This window comes from Lacerta agilis, chromosome Z, assembly GCF_009819535.1.
Source record: "Lacerta agilis isolate rLacAgi1 chromosome Z, rLacAgi1.pri, whole genome shotgun sequence".
NCBI lineage: Eukaryota > Metazoa > Chordata > Lepidosauria > Squamata > Lacertidae > Lacerta > Lacerta agilis.
Genome location: NC_046331.1, coordinates 44,802,485 through 44,815,821, shown reverse-complemented (window position 1 = coordinate 44,815,821; position 13,337 = coordinate 44,802,485). Strand labels below are relative to the sequence as shown.

At 45.9% G+C, this 13,337-nt stretch overlaps 1 protein-coding gene across 1 annotated transcript in view; it reads right to left on the bottom strand.

Moving 5' to 3' along the window:
* The window catches only part of SLC6A14 (solute carrier family 6 member 14), a 31,272-nt gene extending 23,036 nt beyond the window's left edge, over positions 1-8,236 (bottom strand). Inside the window, exons 1-4 of the mRNA XM_033137996.1 lie at positions 8,135-8,236; positions 4,380-4,539; positions 3,340-3,471; positions 1,065-1,229 (exon numbers count right to left, since the gene is read on the bottom strand). Of these exons, the coding sequence (XP_032993887.1) occupies positions 1,065-1,229; positions 3,340-3,471; positions 4,380-4,539; positions 8,135-8,182 (505 nt within the window). The 5' untranslated portion in view covers positions 8,183-8,236. The remainder of the gene's footprint in view (positions 1-1,064; positions 1,230-3,339; positions 3,472-4,379; positions 4,540-8,134) is intronic.
* Positions 8,237-13,337: the final 5,101 nt, after the last annotated feature.

The following is a 13,337-nucleotide window of genomic DNA, read 5'->3' as shown; positions in this document are numbered from 1 at the left end:
ATTACTGCCAGTGGTTCTGAAATCACCTCTGCCAGTTCTTTTAATACTCTTGGATGTAGTTCATCTGGCCCTGGAGACTTGAATACATCTAAACTAGCCAGGTATTCTTGTACTACCTCCTTACTTATTCTGGGCTGTGTTTCCCCTGCTGAATCATCTGCTCCATATTCTTCAGGTTGGGCATTGTTTTCTTTTTTGGAGAAGACTGAGGCAAAGAAGGCATTGAGGAGTTCTGCCCTTTCTCTGTCTCCTGTTCGCATTTCACCATCTTCTCCTCAAAGTGACCCCACTGTTTCATTGTTCTTCCTTTTGCTACGGTCATACCCATAAAAGCCCTTTTTATTGCTTTTAACCTCTCTAGCAAGCCTGAGTTCATTCTGTGCTTTAGCTTTTCTGACTTTGTCTCTACACGTGCTGGCTATTTGTTTGAATTCCTCTCTGGTGATTTCCCCCTTTTTCCATTTTTTGTACATATCCCTTTTAAATCTTAAATCAGTTAAAAGTTCTTTAGATAGCCACCCTGGCTTCTTTAGGCACCTTCCATGTTTTCGTCTCATTGGTACTGCTTGAAGTTGTGCTTTTAATATCTCCCTTTTAACAAACTCCCATCCATCATGAACTCCCTTCCCTTTTAGTATTACTGACCATGGGATCACACCCAGCGTTTCCCTAAATTTTCTGAAAACGGCTTTCTTAAAGTCTAGAATTTGAGTCTTAGTATGCTTGGTTGCTCCTTTCTGCTGTATAATAAACTCCAGAAGAGCATGATCACTCCCACCTAATGATCCTGCCACTTCTACCCCACTAACCAGGTCATCACTATTGGTTAGGACCAGATCTAAAATGACTGGTCCTCTTGTTGCTTCTCCCACTTTCTGGACTATGAAATTATCTGCAAGACCAGTGAGGAATCTTTTCGACCTTGTGCTCTTGGCTGAGTTTGACATCCAACAAATATCAGGATAGTTGAAATCCCCCATTACTACTATCTCACTTCCTTTTGAATGCTTGGTCATCTGTTCCAGGAAGCTTGAAAGAACAGTCTGCTGCCATGGAAGTCTTACCTAGCCTTGTCTTGCTGCAATTCGCATTGGCCCACTCAGGATTGCAATCTGCCCAAGGGAGGATGCTTTGGAAGGAGGCAAACAAGTAGTAGAGGCTGTAGCCAATGATGACATTGTAATAGATGGTCACAAATGTTGAAATGATCACCATTGTGACTCCGACTCCTAAAGGGGTAGAGAGGAGACATCGTGATAAGAGCAGGAAGAGCGTTTCTAATGGCCATGATGTTCATTCCCCCAAAATGATTTAACAGACTCACTGGATTGGAGAATAAGACTTGTGGGGAGCTATCCCTATCTCATCCCTCCAGTACTTGCCCAAACTGTCCTTCTCCAAATTTTCTAGTTGAAAACGGCATTCCACATGGGTCAAAGCACTTTCTAGAGCAGAGATGGGCAACACTGAGCCTGAGGGAAGCATCCCCTTCTAGGGGCCACGTACTGGATGCAAAAGTGGACAGAGCAACAAATGTTAATTTTACCTCTGAACAGTACCCTGGCTTCTACACCTATGCAAGAGGCATGATAAGAGTTTAAGGGCACATTTCCAACCAGGCAAAAGCAGTCAAGGAGGATACAAATCAGATGTGTTGTTGAGTTTATGAATGGTCCCCAGGGATCATGCCTCCTACCTCTCAACACTTCCCAATAAGCCACAAGGAAGACAAGGAAGATGCAAAAGATGGAGTGGATGGAAACTGATTGACTCAAGTTCTAGATCAAATTCTTTTGAAAAGACATGTGAGGGAATGTTTGGTCCAGCCAGTCAAAACTTCCCATTCCTCCTGGCTGGAGCATCCTTCCTTTTTCATGTGATAGAAGGTGGGCGTGATGTAACCTGCCCAGGTTATCAAAAGGACGAGTCACGCAGCAGCCTTCTCTCTATTTGACTTCCTTCTGCATTTGACCAGCTTCTAGCTAGGACTGCTCTGCTAGCTCTTCACTGGGATTATTCCCCCATAAGGGGTAGATCCACATGTACATATTTGTAACTAAGTCTGCCTTCAGGGATCTAACTGTAAACTGATGTAAGTAAACTTCTTTAATTGACTTTGAATAAGATTGTGGCATCTTTATTCTTTTAAGAGGGATTCAAGGGAACTTACCAGGAATGTACAATTCAATTTGAGACAAACTGAATTGTATAATAGTGAGAGGCACACACAAGCCTGCAACCAGTTATCTGCTGTGCATGTAAAAGGGGAATGTAAACTCTGCTAAATAAAGAAACTTGCTAGCACAAGTTAAAAAGGTAAAGGGACCCCTGACAGTTAAGTCCAGTCGCGAATGACTCTGGGGTTGCGGCACTCATCTCACTTTGCAGGCCGAGCGCAAGTTAGGAAGGATATTAATAAACAATATATCCTCTCCTGCCACCCTGAACATTCCCACAAATATTACATTGCATTTCCTTCTTCCTAAGGTTCCTGGGTTCTCTACACCCAGAGTTGGCAGCAGAAAGACAAGAACAAATATCAGCTCATAAAGGGAGGAGTCTTTAAAAGAAAGAAAGAAAAAAAGCACAGTAGCTGTGCATTTTAAACATACAATGTCTATGGGCCTCCCTCCACTGTTGGAGGCTGCGTGCCTCTGAATACCAGTTGCTGAGAATCACAACTGGGGAGCACCCACATACTGCTCCCCATTAGGGCATCTGGCTGGCCACTATGAGAACAGGATGTTTGTTGGGTTAGATGGGCCTTTGGCCTGATCCAGCATGGCTCTTCTTCTATTCATATGTTTAAGGCTGTTGTGCTGATATACACAACCTGAACAACTTAGGTCTAGGGCACCTTAAGGATTGCCTGTGGCCCAATCACTGAGATCGCCCAGAGGAGTGCTGTTTGTTGCCCCTCACGTTGCAGTGGCCCAAATGGCTTCATCCGTAAGTCAGGTGTTTAGTGTCACCAGCCCCATTCTGTGGGGCACTCTTGCAGCAGTGATCCAGCAAGCACCCTCACTTCTCAGGCATCTCTTGGAGGTGTTATCATGCTGGCAGGCCTATGCAGTTGCTTAAAACTCACACAAATTGTCTGTTCTGTGCTGCTTAAAAAAGTTTGTATATTGCTCAGCACCACCCTGATATATTATGAGAGGGTGGTAGATAAAAATACATTCCTAAATAAAATAATGTGCATAAAGCACCCTCAATTTTGCATTAGAGAGCTACAAACAGAAACCTTCCCAGGAAGTGTTGTGTATGTGTGTGTGTGAGTGTGTGGATGTCTCATGGCAGCCCAGTGGAAACCAATGTGGAAAAGGTAACAATGCCAACCTTGTAAAAGGGGTAGAATCCTCCAAACAGAAATGGGTCCCAAGCTGGCAAACTGCCCAAGTGAGCATTCCAGGAAGAACAAAGGCAGCCCAGCCAGAGCCAGCATGATGGTATAAGGTATCAAGAAGGCCCCTGCCAAGAAGACAACAAAAGGAAAGAATGTGAGCATTTGGCCAGCCAACCTTCCAAGATGTGTGTGTGTGTGTGTGTGTGTGTACAAAGGCAACAAAATGTTATGCACACCACAAACACACTGGGGAACAGGCAGATTAGCAGCCTGTTGATGGTGTGGGCACAGAGAATCATAATTGCTCTACCCCCACCCCAGAAAAAGCACCCTTAAACAGGCATTTGGCATTTGGATGAATTCTGTTGTCAAAGTATTACCCCAACTTCTGCATAAATCTAAACCAGGCTTCTAGAAATCTGGTGTTTGGGGCTCCCACTCCCAACAGCCTTGCTGACTGGGACTGGGGGGAATTCCTTGAAGCACTGCACCTTTGTATGCCAACCACACTTGGCACAATGTACAGTGGTGCCCCGCTAGACGAAAATAATTCGTTCTGCGAAAATTTTCGTCTAGCGGGTTTTTCGTCTTGCGGAGCGGCAATGACAGCCGCACTCCGCAAAACGGAAAAAAAAAAAAGACGAAAATTTTTCGTCTTGCGAGGCAGCCCCATAGACTTTTTCGTCTTGCGGGGCAGCCTCCCGCTAGACGAATGCCTTCGTCTAGCGAGTTTTTCGTCTTGCGAGGCATTCGTCTAGCGGGGTACCACTGTAAGTTATTTCTAGCCTGCAGCATTCATGCTGTTTGTGTCCCAAGGGCTGGGTGAGGAGTGGGAAGAAATGCCTTTCATGGAAATTTCCTCAGCTGGTCGCCTAAAGGCACTTTCAACGCACTCCAGGTGAGCAGGTAAGCAGCTCTTTGCCAGCCTGCATTATAAGACAGGCAGCTTCAACAAACACTCCACTAAGGTGCTTCTCCACTTCTCCTAGAATGACCTTGCCACTGACACAGGAAGCACAAACAGAAAACCTACCTCCTCCATCCCTATAGGTGAGGTATGGAAAGCGCCAGACATTCCCCAAGCCAACGGCATAGCCGACCATAGAGAGGAGATAGTCTGATTTGCGTGACCAGTTTCCTCGTTCACTCTCCTCATCTTTCTCGGTGATTTTCTCAGTAGACAAAGTGAAATCCTTCAAGAAGGAAGAGAGAAAGTCATTCATGCATTTATATCAAAACCTTTGCACCCCACCATTCTGTCCATGAAAGAACATTGGAGGGGGGGGGGAGAGAGAGAGAGAGAGAGAGAGAGAGAGAGAGAGAGAGAGAGAGAGAGAGAGATGATACAAAAGAATGCATGCCAATTATTATAATAATTTATTATATTATTATATACTCAGAGTAGACCTACTGAAATTTATGAACATGCCCATCTTAGGTCCATCCATTTCAATAGGTCTACTCTCAGTAAAACTTAGTTGGATGCAGCCCAATAATTAATATTTATTAATTTATATTAATTAGTTTACATTTATTTACATTCATGACTTAAGGCCCAAGTAGACCCGTTTTGTTATATAATGACAGTTATAATGCTCACCAGCCATGGCGACTATGTTCTGCCTCCATTACAAGAGGCATAATGCTTCTTCTGAACACCAGTTTCAAGGAATCTCAGGGGAGAAAGTGCTCTTGCAGACCCTCCAAGTGCCCCTATTTTCCAGGGATGGTCCCAGATTTACAGAAGCCACCCCAATTTCTGATGTGATCCCCAAATGTCCTGCTTTTCCTTAAGACGCCCCTGTTTTTGCCAGAGAAATGCTGGAAAGTATGGAGTTATGTGACCCCCTGAGCCAAGGAGATAAGTAAGTATACAACCTTTAGAAGACCTCTGAAGGTATAGGAAAGTTTTTTAATATTTGATTATCTTTTTAAGCTGCCCAGAGTGGCTGGGGCAACCCAGTCAGATGGGCGGGGTATAAATAGCAAAACTATTATTATTATTATTATTATTATTATTATTATTATTATTAGATAGGACACCCCTATTTTCATTGGAGGGTTTGCTCTTGTGCTCATATCCTTCTTGGGAGCTCCCCTTGGGGGTACCTGGTTGGCCACTATGAGAACAGGATGCTGGACTAGATGGGCCATTGGCCTGATCCAGCAGGCTCTCCTTATGTGCCTATGTTCTTGGCAGTTTACAAAATAAAAAAGCCAAGTTACACCAACATTAAACAAATAAACACCCATGATTGAAATACACAATAAAAGAAAGCCACTTATAACAATACAGCAATTAAAAGCAGGAGACTCGGGAAAGGCACCTGAGCCAAGGACAAGTTTAATAACGCACCCCTTGCTGAAGTTCTCAAAGTTTACCAATCAAAGGCCAGAGATGGAAGAGATGAGCCTGAATGCCAGCTGCTGGGGGCTGCAAGTGGGGGGGGGGGAGTTGCTCTTGCACTCATGTGCTGCTTTTGCTTCCCAGAGGGGGGAAGGGGATGCTGGGCCGGTGGGCCTTAGACCTGATCTAGCAGCCAGGTCCTTCCTGTATTTCTCCACCATCAGGGAAGAATCAACAGCAGCAATAGTGAAGCAGAAAAGCATTTCACATAACTCAGTTTTTCTGTGGATATCCAGGTCAGAGCATGTCCTGGGCTGCAACTGAAATGACTGCTGTTGCTTTAAAATCAGCTGAGAAAAAGACAGAGAATCTTTAGTTTTACATGCAGAGCACATGGATTCCGCCAAGGCAGGAGTGCCAGCTTGGCCCTGTGACTGTGGGTGCCCGGGGCTGTGGTGGGTACCATGCAGCTTGCCTGGCCCTGGCGCTGAAATTTGTGGGTGCCCAGCCCATTCATGGGGAATTTTGTAGGGGGTGCTCAGGCACCCAGGGCCCCAGGGCCCTATGCTCCAAGGCATCTTGGGAGCTGCAGTCTGCCCGCAACAGAGCGACAATCCCCAGCAGCACCCTTAACTACAGTTCCCAGAATCCTTTTTGGGGGGAGGGGGGAGGGAGTTGTGTGTTTCAAGTATGCTTTAATTATATGGCAAAGTGAAAATAAATAAATAAATAATTTAGATTTCAGGGCAGTTTGCAGCATAAAAATACAAATGCTTCCCTCACATGCACCTGCCACTTTAGTTCTGATACTTTTTTTTTTTTAAGCACACACCCAGGATCAATCCTCATGGGCATGGCCAATGAGGGGGGCAGGGGGGTAGTTGTCCCCCAGATCAAGTAAAACAGCATAAATATTTACCTAACTGAGCAGTCACGTTGGTCCTGACCCCCCCCCCAAACAAAATCCCTAGCTATGCCCATGTCATCCCTTTTAACTCTTGATCATTTCTGCTCCTGCTCCATCAGAGATTCCCAAGGGAGGAGCAACAAAGGTGAGCTCCTCTGTTCAACCTTGTCGAAACCTTTGGGCTGCCAAAACCCTGCTGTAATTACTGATCCTCAGTAATGTAAAGCCTTTGCTCCCCCTTTCGCTTCTGCCTCCGTTTCCCCTGCACCTGGTCTCACCCTGGGGTAGAATTGTTATTCATTCGTTCGTTCGCATGTACCAATATCGATATACAGTACTTAGCGATAAGACTGTAATGAGAGCATCGATCGAAATGCAGCACTTGTTCCCTTTTTCTGGATCTTGGTAAGACGCAGTTAATCACTAAAACAAGGGGCGAAACCAAGCTTTATTTCACCCGGGTCAAAGACCCAGTCTGGCACCCCAAGCCCACGTGCATCCCCCCCCCCCCAAAACACACACACACACAGGCAGGCAGGCAGGGAGCTTCAATGGTGCCCTTCTGGAGGAGTCACCAGGCAAAAAAACCCTGGCTAGCCCCCCCTCCCCCAGGTAAGGCACTGACTAAAACCATTTATTTCTGCCAGTGGCTTACCAAGCAGGACTTTTAAATTATTGTAGCAAAAAGCAGAGCAACTGATGAAGGCAGAAGCCAAAACCCTTTGCTGTAAGAATTGAGCATTTCTGATTTGAAAGCTCTTGTTCGTCATATATCTGTGTCTATATATCCAAAAGCAAATCAGGAGCAGATAAAAAAGCTACCATAGTTAAACTAACCAGGGGTGCCAACTTGAATAAAATATGGGGGGGGGGGAGCCCCGTCCTGCATAATCGATCACATTACACGGGGCACACACACCATTTGAATGGCAATGCCCATCAACTTGGGGGGGGGCCGGCGGCCCTCTCAAATATTTTTTTTTTGGGGGGGGGGCGGAATCAAAGGTGCCTTGGCTCCTAGGAGTTGGGCTCCAATGAAATTAACCATCACTAATACGCTCTAAATGTAGAATCCTCAATACTAGAGGAAGCGGACCCCTCCTTGCAACTTGAATGAGCGACCCATTGAACTGAGGGGGCTTTGACAGAGGCGTTGCGTCCTTTGCACCCCACAGATGCATGGGCAATGGGGCACACAAAACTTCCCTCTTGCGCTCTGAAAATAGCTACAGGCAAAGAGGAGGAGGAGAATAATAGGAAGAAGTTACCTGCCGCAGGGAGCTTACAATCTAAACCTCTACCGCATATGATGGAGGAGCCCCCAGGAGCTTCCAAGGCGAAGGCACCCACCCACCCCGACTTGCTGCCCCATGTTATTTAGTGGGGAGGCGGACTTTTCAGTCGAGGCACCGCAGTTTGTTTACGGGGCATCCTGGTAATTCCGGACAGCCTCCTCCCGTCCCTTCTTGCGCGGCAGGCCGGACGCCGGTAACACCTGTTCGGCTACATCTTGCCCATCACTGTGCGGACTCACCTCCTTGTTACCGCACCGCAGGAAAGACGGCAAGCTGAGCCACCCCATTGCTGTCTGTGCTCTAAGCTCGGTGTCTTTCGCAGGCTGCTACCTCCTGCCCTGCCGTCCAGGTAGCTTTTATGGGGCGAGGCGGGCCGGGCCCGCCCTAGCTGCTCTCCTCCTCCACCTCTCCTGGAGGGACCTTACAGGTGGAACCGGGAGAAGGGGGAGGAGGACAGGCCCCTCCCCTCCCCCACCCGGTCATGTCCCGTCCCGTTTGGGCACAGCACGTGGGGAGGAGGCCATGGAGCAGCGTACCCGTCACCCGCCTCCACTTCTCCATTCAGGCAATTTCTTCCCCCGCCCCAAATCGGAGCCTACCCCGATCTCAAGAGAACAGGTAGCCGTTCAAACGTTCCTCTGTCGCTTCCCTTTTCTTCAATGGATTCACGTCTAAGTTCGCTTCCCCTCCTCTCCGCCGCTCAGGCGTCCCATACTTCCTTCTTTCCTCCCTCCCTTCCCTCATCTGCGGACCAGCCGCCCTTCCCGTTTGCCCCCTCTCTAGCAAGGCTTCCCTTACCCGCTTCAAAATTATAAAATGGACTTTTCACAAAGGCGGGGGGGAGCTTCCTTACATTAATTAGCCTGGTCCACACGGGACGCTGAACAGGAGTCCAAGCTGCCTCGGTTATTTATTTACTTTTTGCATTTATGTCCCACATATTGGTCCCCAAGGAGTTCAAGGTGGCCTGCATGGTTCTCCCCCTCCTCATTTAAGCCCAGCAACAACCCAGTGAGGTAGGTTAGACTGAGAGACAGGGACTGGCCCCCGGGGTCACCCAGCAGGAGCTTCACTGCTGAGCAGGGCTTCAAACCTGGTCTTTCCCATGACCTAGTCCAAGAGACTCTAACCCAGGACAGCCCAACTTTTCATACCAAGTTAGGCCGTAAAAGTATTTTGACACAGAACCTGTGGTTGCACACTGCCCTGTTGCATGGGGGTGGGGGTGAAGGCTGCCAAAATGATGCCCCCTCCCCAGTGTGCTGCCTTGTAACATAAAAAATCAACTAATTATCTACTCCTGTACAAGATAAGTGTGTGCGCTCGTGTACATAGATTGTACCCTTGCTGAATACCACATATTAAGAACCATAAGAGTGTGCAGCTCAGTCGGTTTGTGTACACAGATTGTGCACTCATCTGGATCAGATGGTTGGTCCATCAAGCCCAGTATCCTTACTAGCAGAGGCTTTCTCTCTCTCTCTCTCTCTCTCTCTCTCTCTCTCTCTCTCTCTCTCTCTACCTGAAGATGCCTTTGGGGTTGAACCTGAGATCTTCTGCATTCAAGGCAGATGCTCTGCCACGGAGCTACAGCTCTTCTTCTAAGAACAAAACAAGGTACTAGTCCTCATAGTTTTGTATTCAGGGTGGATTTGATAAGAACATAGAAAACTGCCTGGTACCGAATCGGATCGTTTTGGGAACAACCAGCTCAGTATTGCCTGCACTGACTGGCAGTGGCTCTCCATGGTTTCAGGCAGGGGACATTCTCATCCCAACCTGCAGGTGCCATCAGATGGAACCTGGGCTCCACCTGGAAAGTGGGTGCTCTGCCACTGAGTCAGAGCCCTGCCTAAGGCAATAGCAGAGTGCATAGAGCTTCTCCATTTAAAAGATCAGAAAGATAAAATCTGTACCTGATTCCAGGAAGGAAAAGTAGGCAGCAGAATGCTAAAGAGCCATCTGTCTGCTGAGCTATCTTTTCAATCCATCGTCAACTGCCTCTTTAGGACTGTTTTGGCATCTATTCGTCCCTTTCAGTCCAATTATCCACCATTCCATTCATTTTTGCCTGGCTCTTAATCACGGACTGCTCTCTGTGGGTATGAGAATGGGGGGGGGGAGGGAGAGAAATGTCTCTGCTAACTTTTCAGAGTCACAGTCTCTATCACTTTCTCCCCTCTCAACCTCTATCCACACATTTCATATATTTTTTTAAGCAATAACATTCATACATTTTGCAAAGTACACTTTTTAGCTCCATCATTTTTTTAAAAAATGGAACCGTAGGAGCCAACTCCTAGGGGCCGTGGGGGCTTCGCCCCCCCCATGATAAAATATTTGAGAGGGCAGGCCCCTGCAAAGTTGATGGGCACTGCCATTCAAATGGTCTTGTGTGCACTGTATCATGTGATCGATTATGTGGGGCGGAGCTTACCTGGGCCCCCACAATATTTTATTCAAGTTGGCACAAGGGAAGCACACAAGGTCTGTGTTTCCTTGCTTTTCGAGTCGACCCCCACAGTATATCTTTGCACTCTTAAATAGTGCAAAGCATGACAGCATTTGCATCTGAGGGATAAGCAAAGCTAAGCTAGAAAAAAAAATGAGATTGCATTGCTTGGATAACATGTTTGCAGCCTAGGGAGCAAAAGGAGTGCATAGGAGGGCAAAAGAGTTTTAGCTCCCCTGCGCACAGCCAAATCCAGCTGAGCAGAGCCTCTCCTAGGGAAGGGCTTTAAGAACACCAGAAACAGCTGGAAGGGGAGGAGTTTGGTGGCAGAGATTCTTTTAATTTTATTGCTTCTTTTTGGATGGCTTTTTATGTATTTTGGTATTTTATGTATTGCGATTCTGATGCTATTTTTATTGATTATAATTTAAGTAATGGTTTATTGTAATTGTTGAGAGAAAATTTCTATTTCATTGTTATTTGTTGATACTTTGAGTGTTGATTTTGTTGTGTATTATTATAATAATAGTAATAATCATAATTATTTGTAACCCGCCCATCTGACTGGGTTGTCCCAGCCACTACATTCTAATGGATTATTGAATCCTACATTATTTGATATGTTGTTTAAGTCATATTTTTGGTGTTACTTGCATTGGATTAGATGGTTGTAAAATGTGTGATATTTGTTGTATATTTCCTTTTTTCTTCTGTTTCTAAACTGCCTTGTTGTGTAGCAATACAGAAAAGCGGTATACAAATTATAAGTGAAATGAAATGCATATGAAATGAAGGTTGTCAGAGTAGGACCTGGGAGACCAGGGTTCAAAGGTGCCTCTCATCCTAGCCTTCCTCACAGGGTTGTTGTGAGAATAAAATGCGGAGAGAGAGAACCATGCATTCCACCTTGAGCTCATTGGAGGAAAGGCAATACAGAAACGGGATAAATAAAATAAATATTGGGAATGTGAGGTTTTGTCATGGTTTGAAGAACCCATAAATCGGGGGGGGGGGGAGGAGGTTTAAGTAGAAAGGGTAAGGCAAGTGAAGGATAGCTGCCAGTTCAACTCCTCTTCACCCTTCTTCTTTCATTCTTCGCAGATCCAGAAGTTTGCATCACAGTCAGCTGAGAGAAAGGGTGACTTCAAAGAGGAAAATCCAGAGTTGCCCCATCACTTTTCCTGCACCCACACAGTTGCTGTGCAATGCAGAACTTCATTCACCCTGAACTAACAACTCTCCAAGGTGTCTTGCAATGTATCTGGAAAAACCAAAGTCACCATCATGACAGCAGCTGGAGCAATAAAGCCAAGGTAGGTAGGTTGACTCATAAGGAGCTAAAAACCAAAAACTGAAGACCATTAGGGCAACCGGAATGATACAAAAGTGTGCAAGCTTTTGAGTTATCAGGAAAAGTGGGTAAACAAAGCAACCGGGATCTTTTGTGGGTGGGAATGAGGGGCGGAGATGAAGCTGTGAGTTTGCAACAGGGAAGAGATTTAAGATGGAATGTGGGAGGAGATAGCAGACATTAGAATAAGGTGCACTTGTGTGTGATGAGGTTTCAGTGTGCACAAAGGGCTGCTGAGAAATAAGAAGAAAAAAGGGAGGAGTCGTAGGTCAGCTGCATAGCACCTGCTTTGCATGCAGAAGAATATGAAAGGTTCAGTCTCCAATGGCATCTCCCAGTAGGGCTCAGAGAGATTCCTGCCTGAAACCCTGGAGAGCTGCTGCCAGTCAGTGTAGACAATACAGTGGTACCTCGGGTTACATATGCTTCAGGTTACAGACTCCACTAACCCAGAAATAATGCTTCAGGTTAAGAACTTTGCTTCAGGATAAGAACAGAAATTAGCAGCGGGAGGCCCCATTGGCTAAAGTGGTGCTTCAGGTTAAGAACAGTTTCAGGTTAAGAACGGACCTCCAGAACGAATTAAGTACGTAACCAGAGGTACCACTGTACTGACTAGATCAGGGGTAGGCAACCTAAGGCCTGGGGGCTGGATCTGGACCAATCACCTTCTAAATCTGGCCCATGGACGGTTTGGGAATCAGCATGCTTTCACATGAGTAGAATGTATCCTATTATTTAAAATGCATCTCTGGGTTATTTGTGGGGCCTGCCTGGTGTTTTTACATGAGTAGAATGAGTAGACTGGACCCCTAGGGGTTGCTGACCCCTAGACTATATGGGACATCTTCCTGTGTTCCTAACATACAGTGACCGACTCCCCATCTGTGGGAATTCAAAAGAAGAAAAATTACCTTGGTCCATTGCCACCCTTAGGAACAACACAGGTGCCTTGGAACAGGTGGGAAACAGGAGTGAAGAGGAACAAGGCAGGAGTTATGTCAAGCAGGTACAAGTTAATTTTAGGTGCCTGAGATTGCTTTATTCCTCTTACCTCCTGGTCCACTTTCCCTTGTGTTGTGTTGTGTTTGCTTAGATCATTAGCCTGTGGAGAAGGGACTGCCTTGTTTTGTATATAAGCTTGTTTGGGGACCGCCGGTCGCCCCCCTCAAATGGTATAAAATCCTCTTTTTCCAGTTTAGAATGTTGCATCTGAATTGCTTAATTTTTTAATAAATAAATAAATTCTAAAGTCATATAAAAAGTTAGAATCTAGAATCCATTTTGGGGCACTCTCTTTATTAGGCCACCAAAATGTCACAAAGGGGGGGGGGGGGTCCGGATATTATTAGTATTGTTGAGATCTGGAAATGGCCTATGTCTCCAGATTTAAGACCTTAATAAAAGTATTGCTAGATCAGCAAACATTAAGCAAGTTGGTGTTCATCTTCATCAACATCATCATCATCATCATCATCACCACAGTCATCATTTTATTATTTATATCCCACTCATCTGACTTGGTTGCCCCAGCCACTCTGGGAGGCTCCCAACAGATATTAAAACATCATACATTAAGAGGTTCCATATACAGATCAGACCAAAATACTTTTCCCCTGCACTTACAGTATCCTTTTCA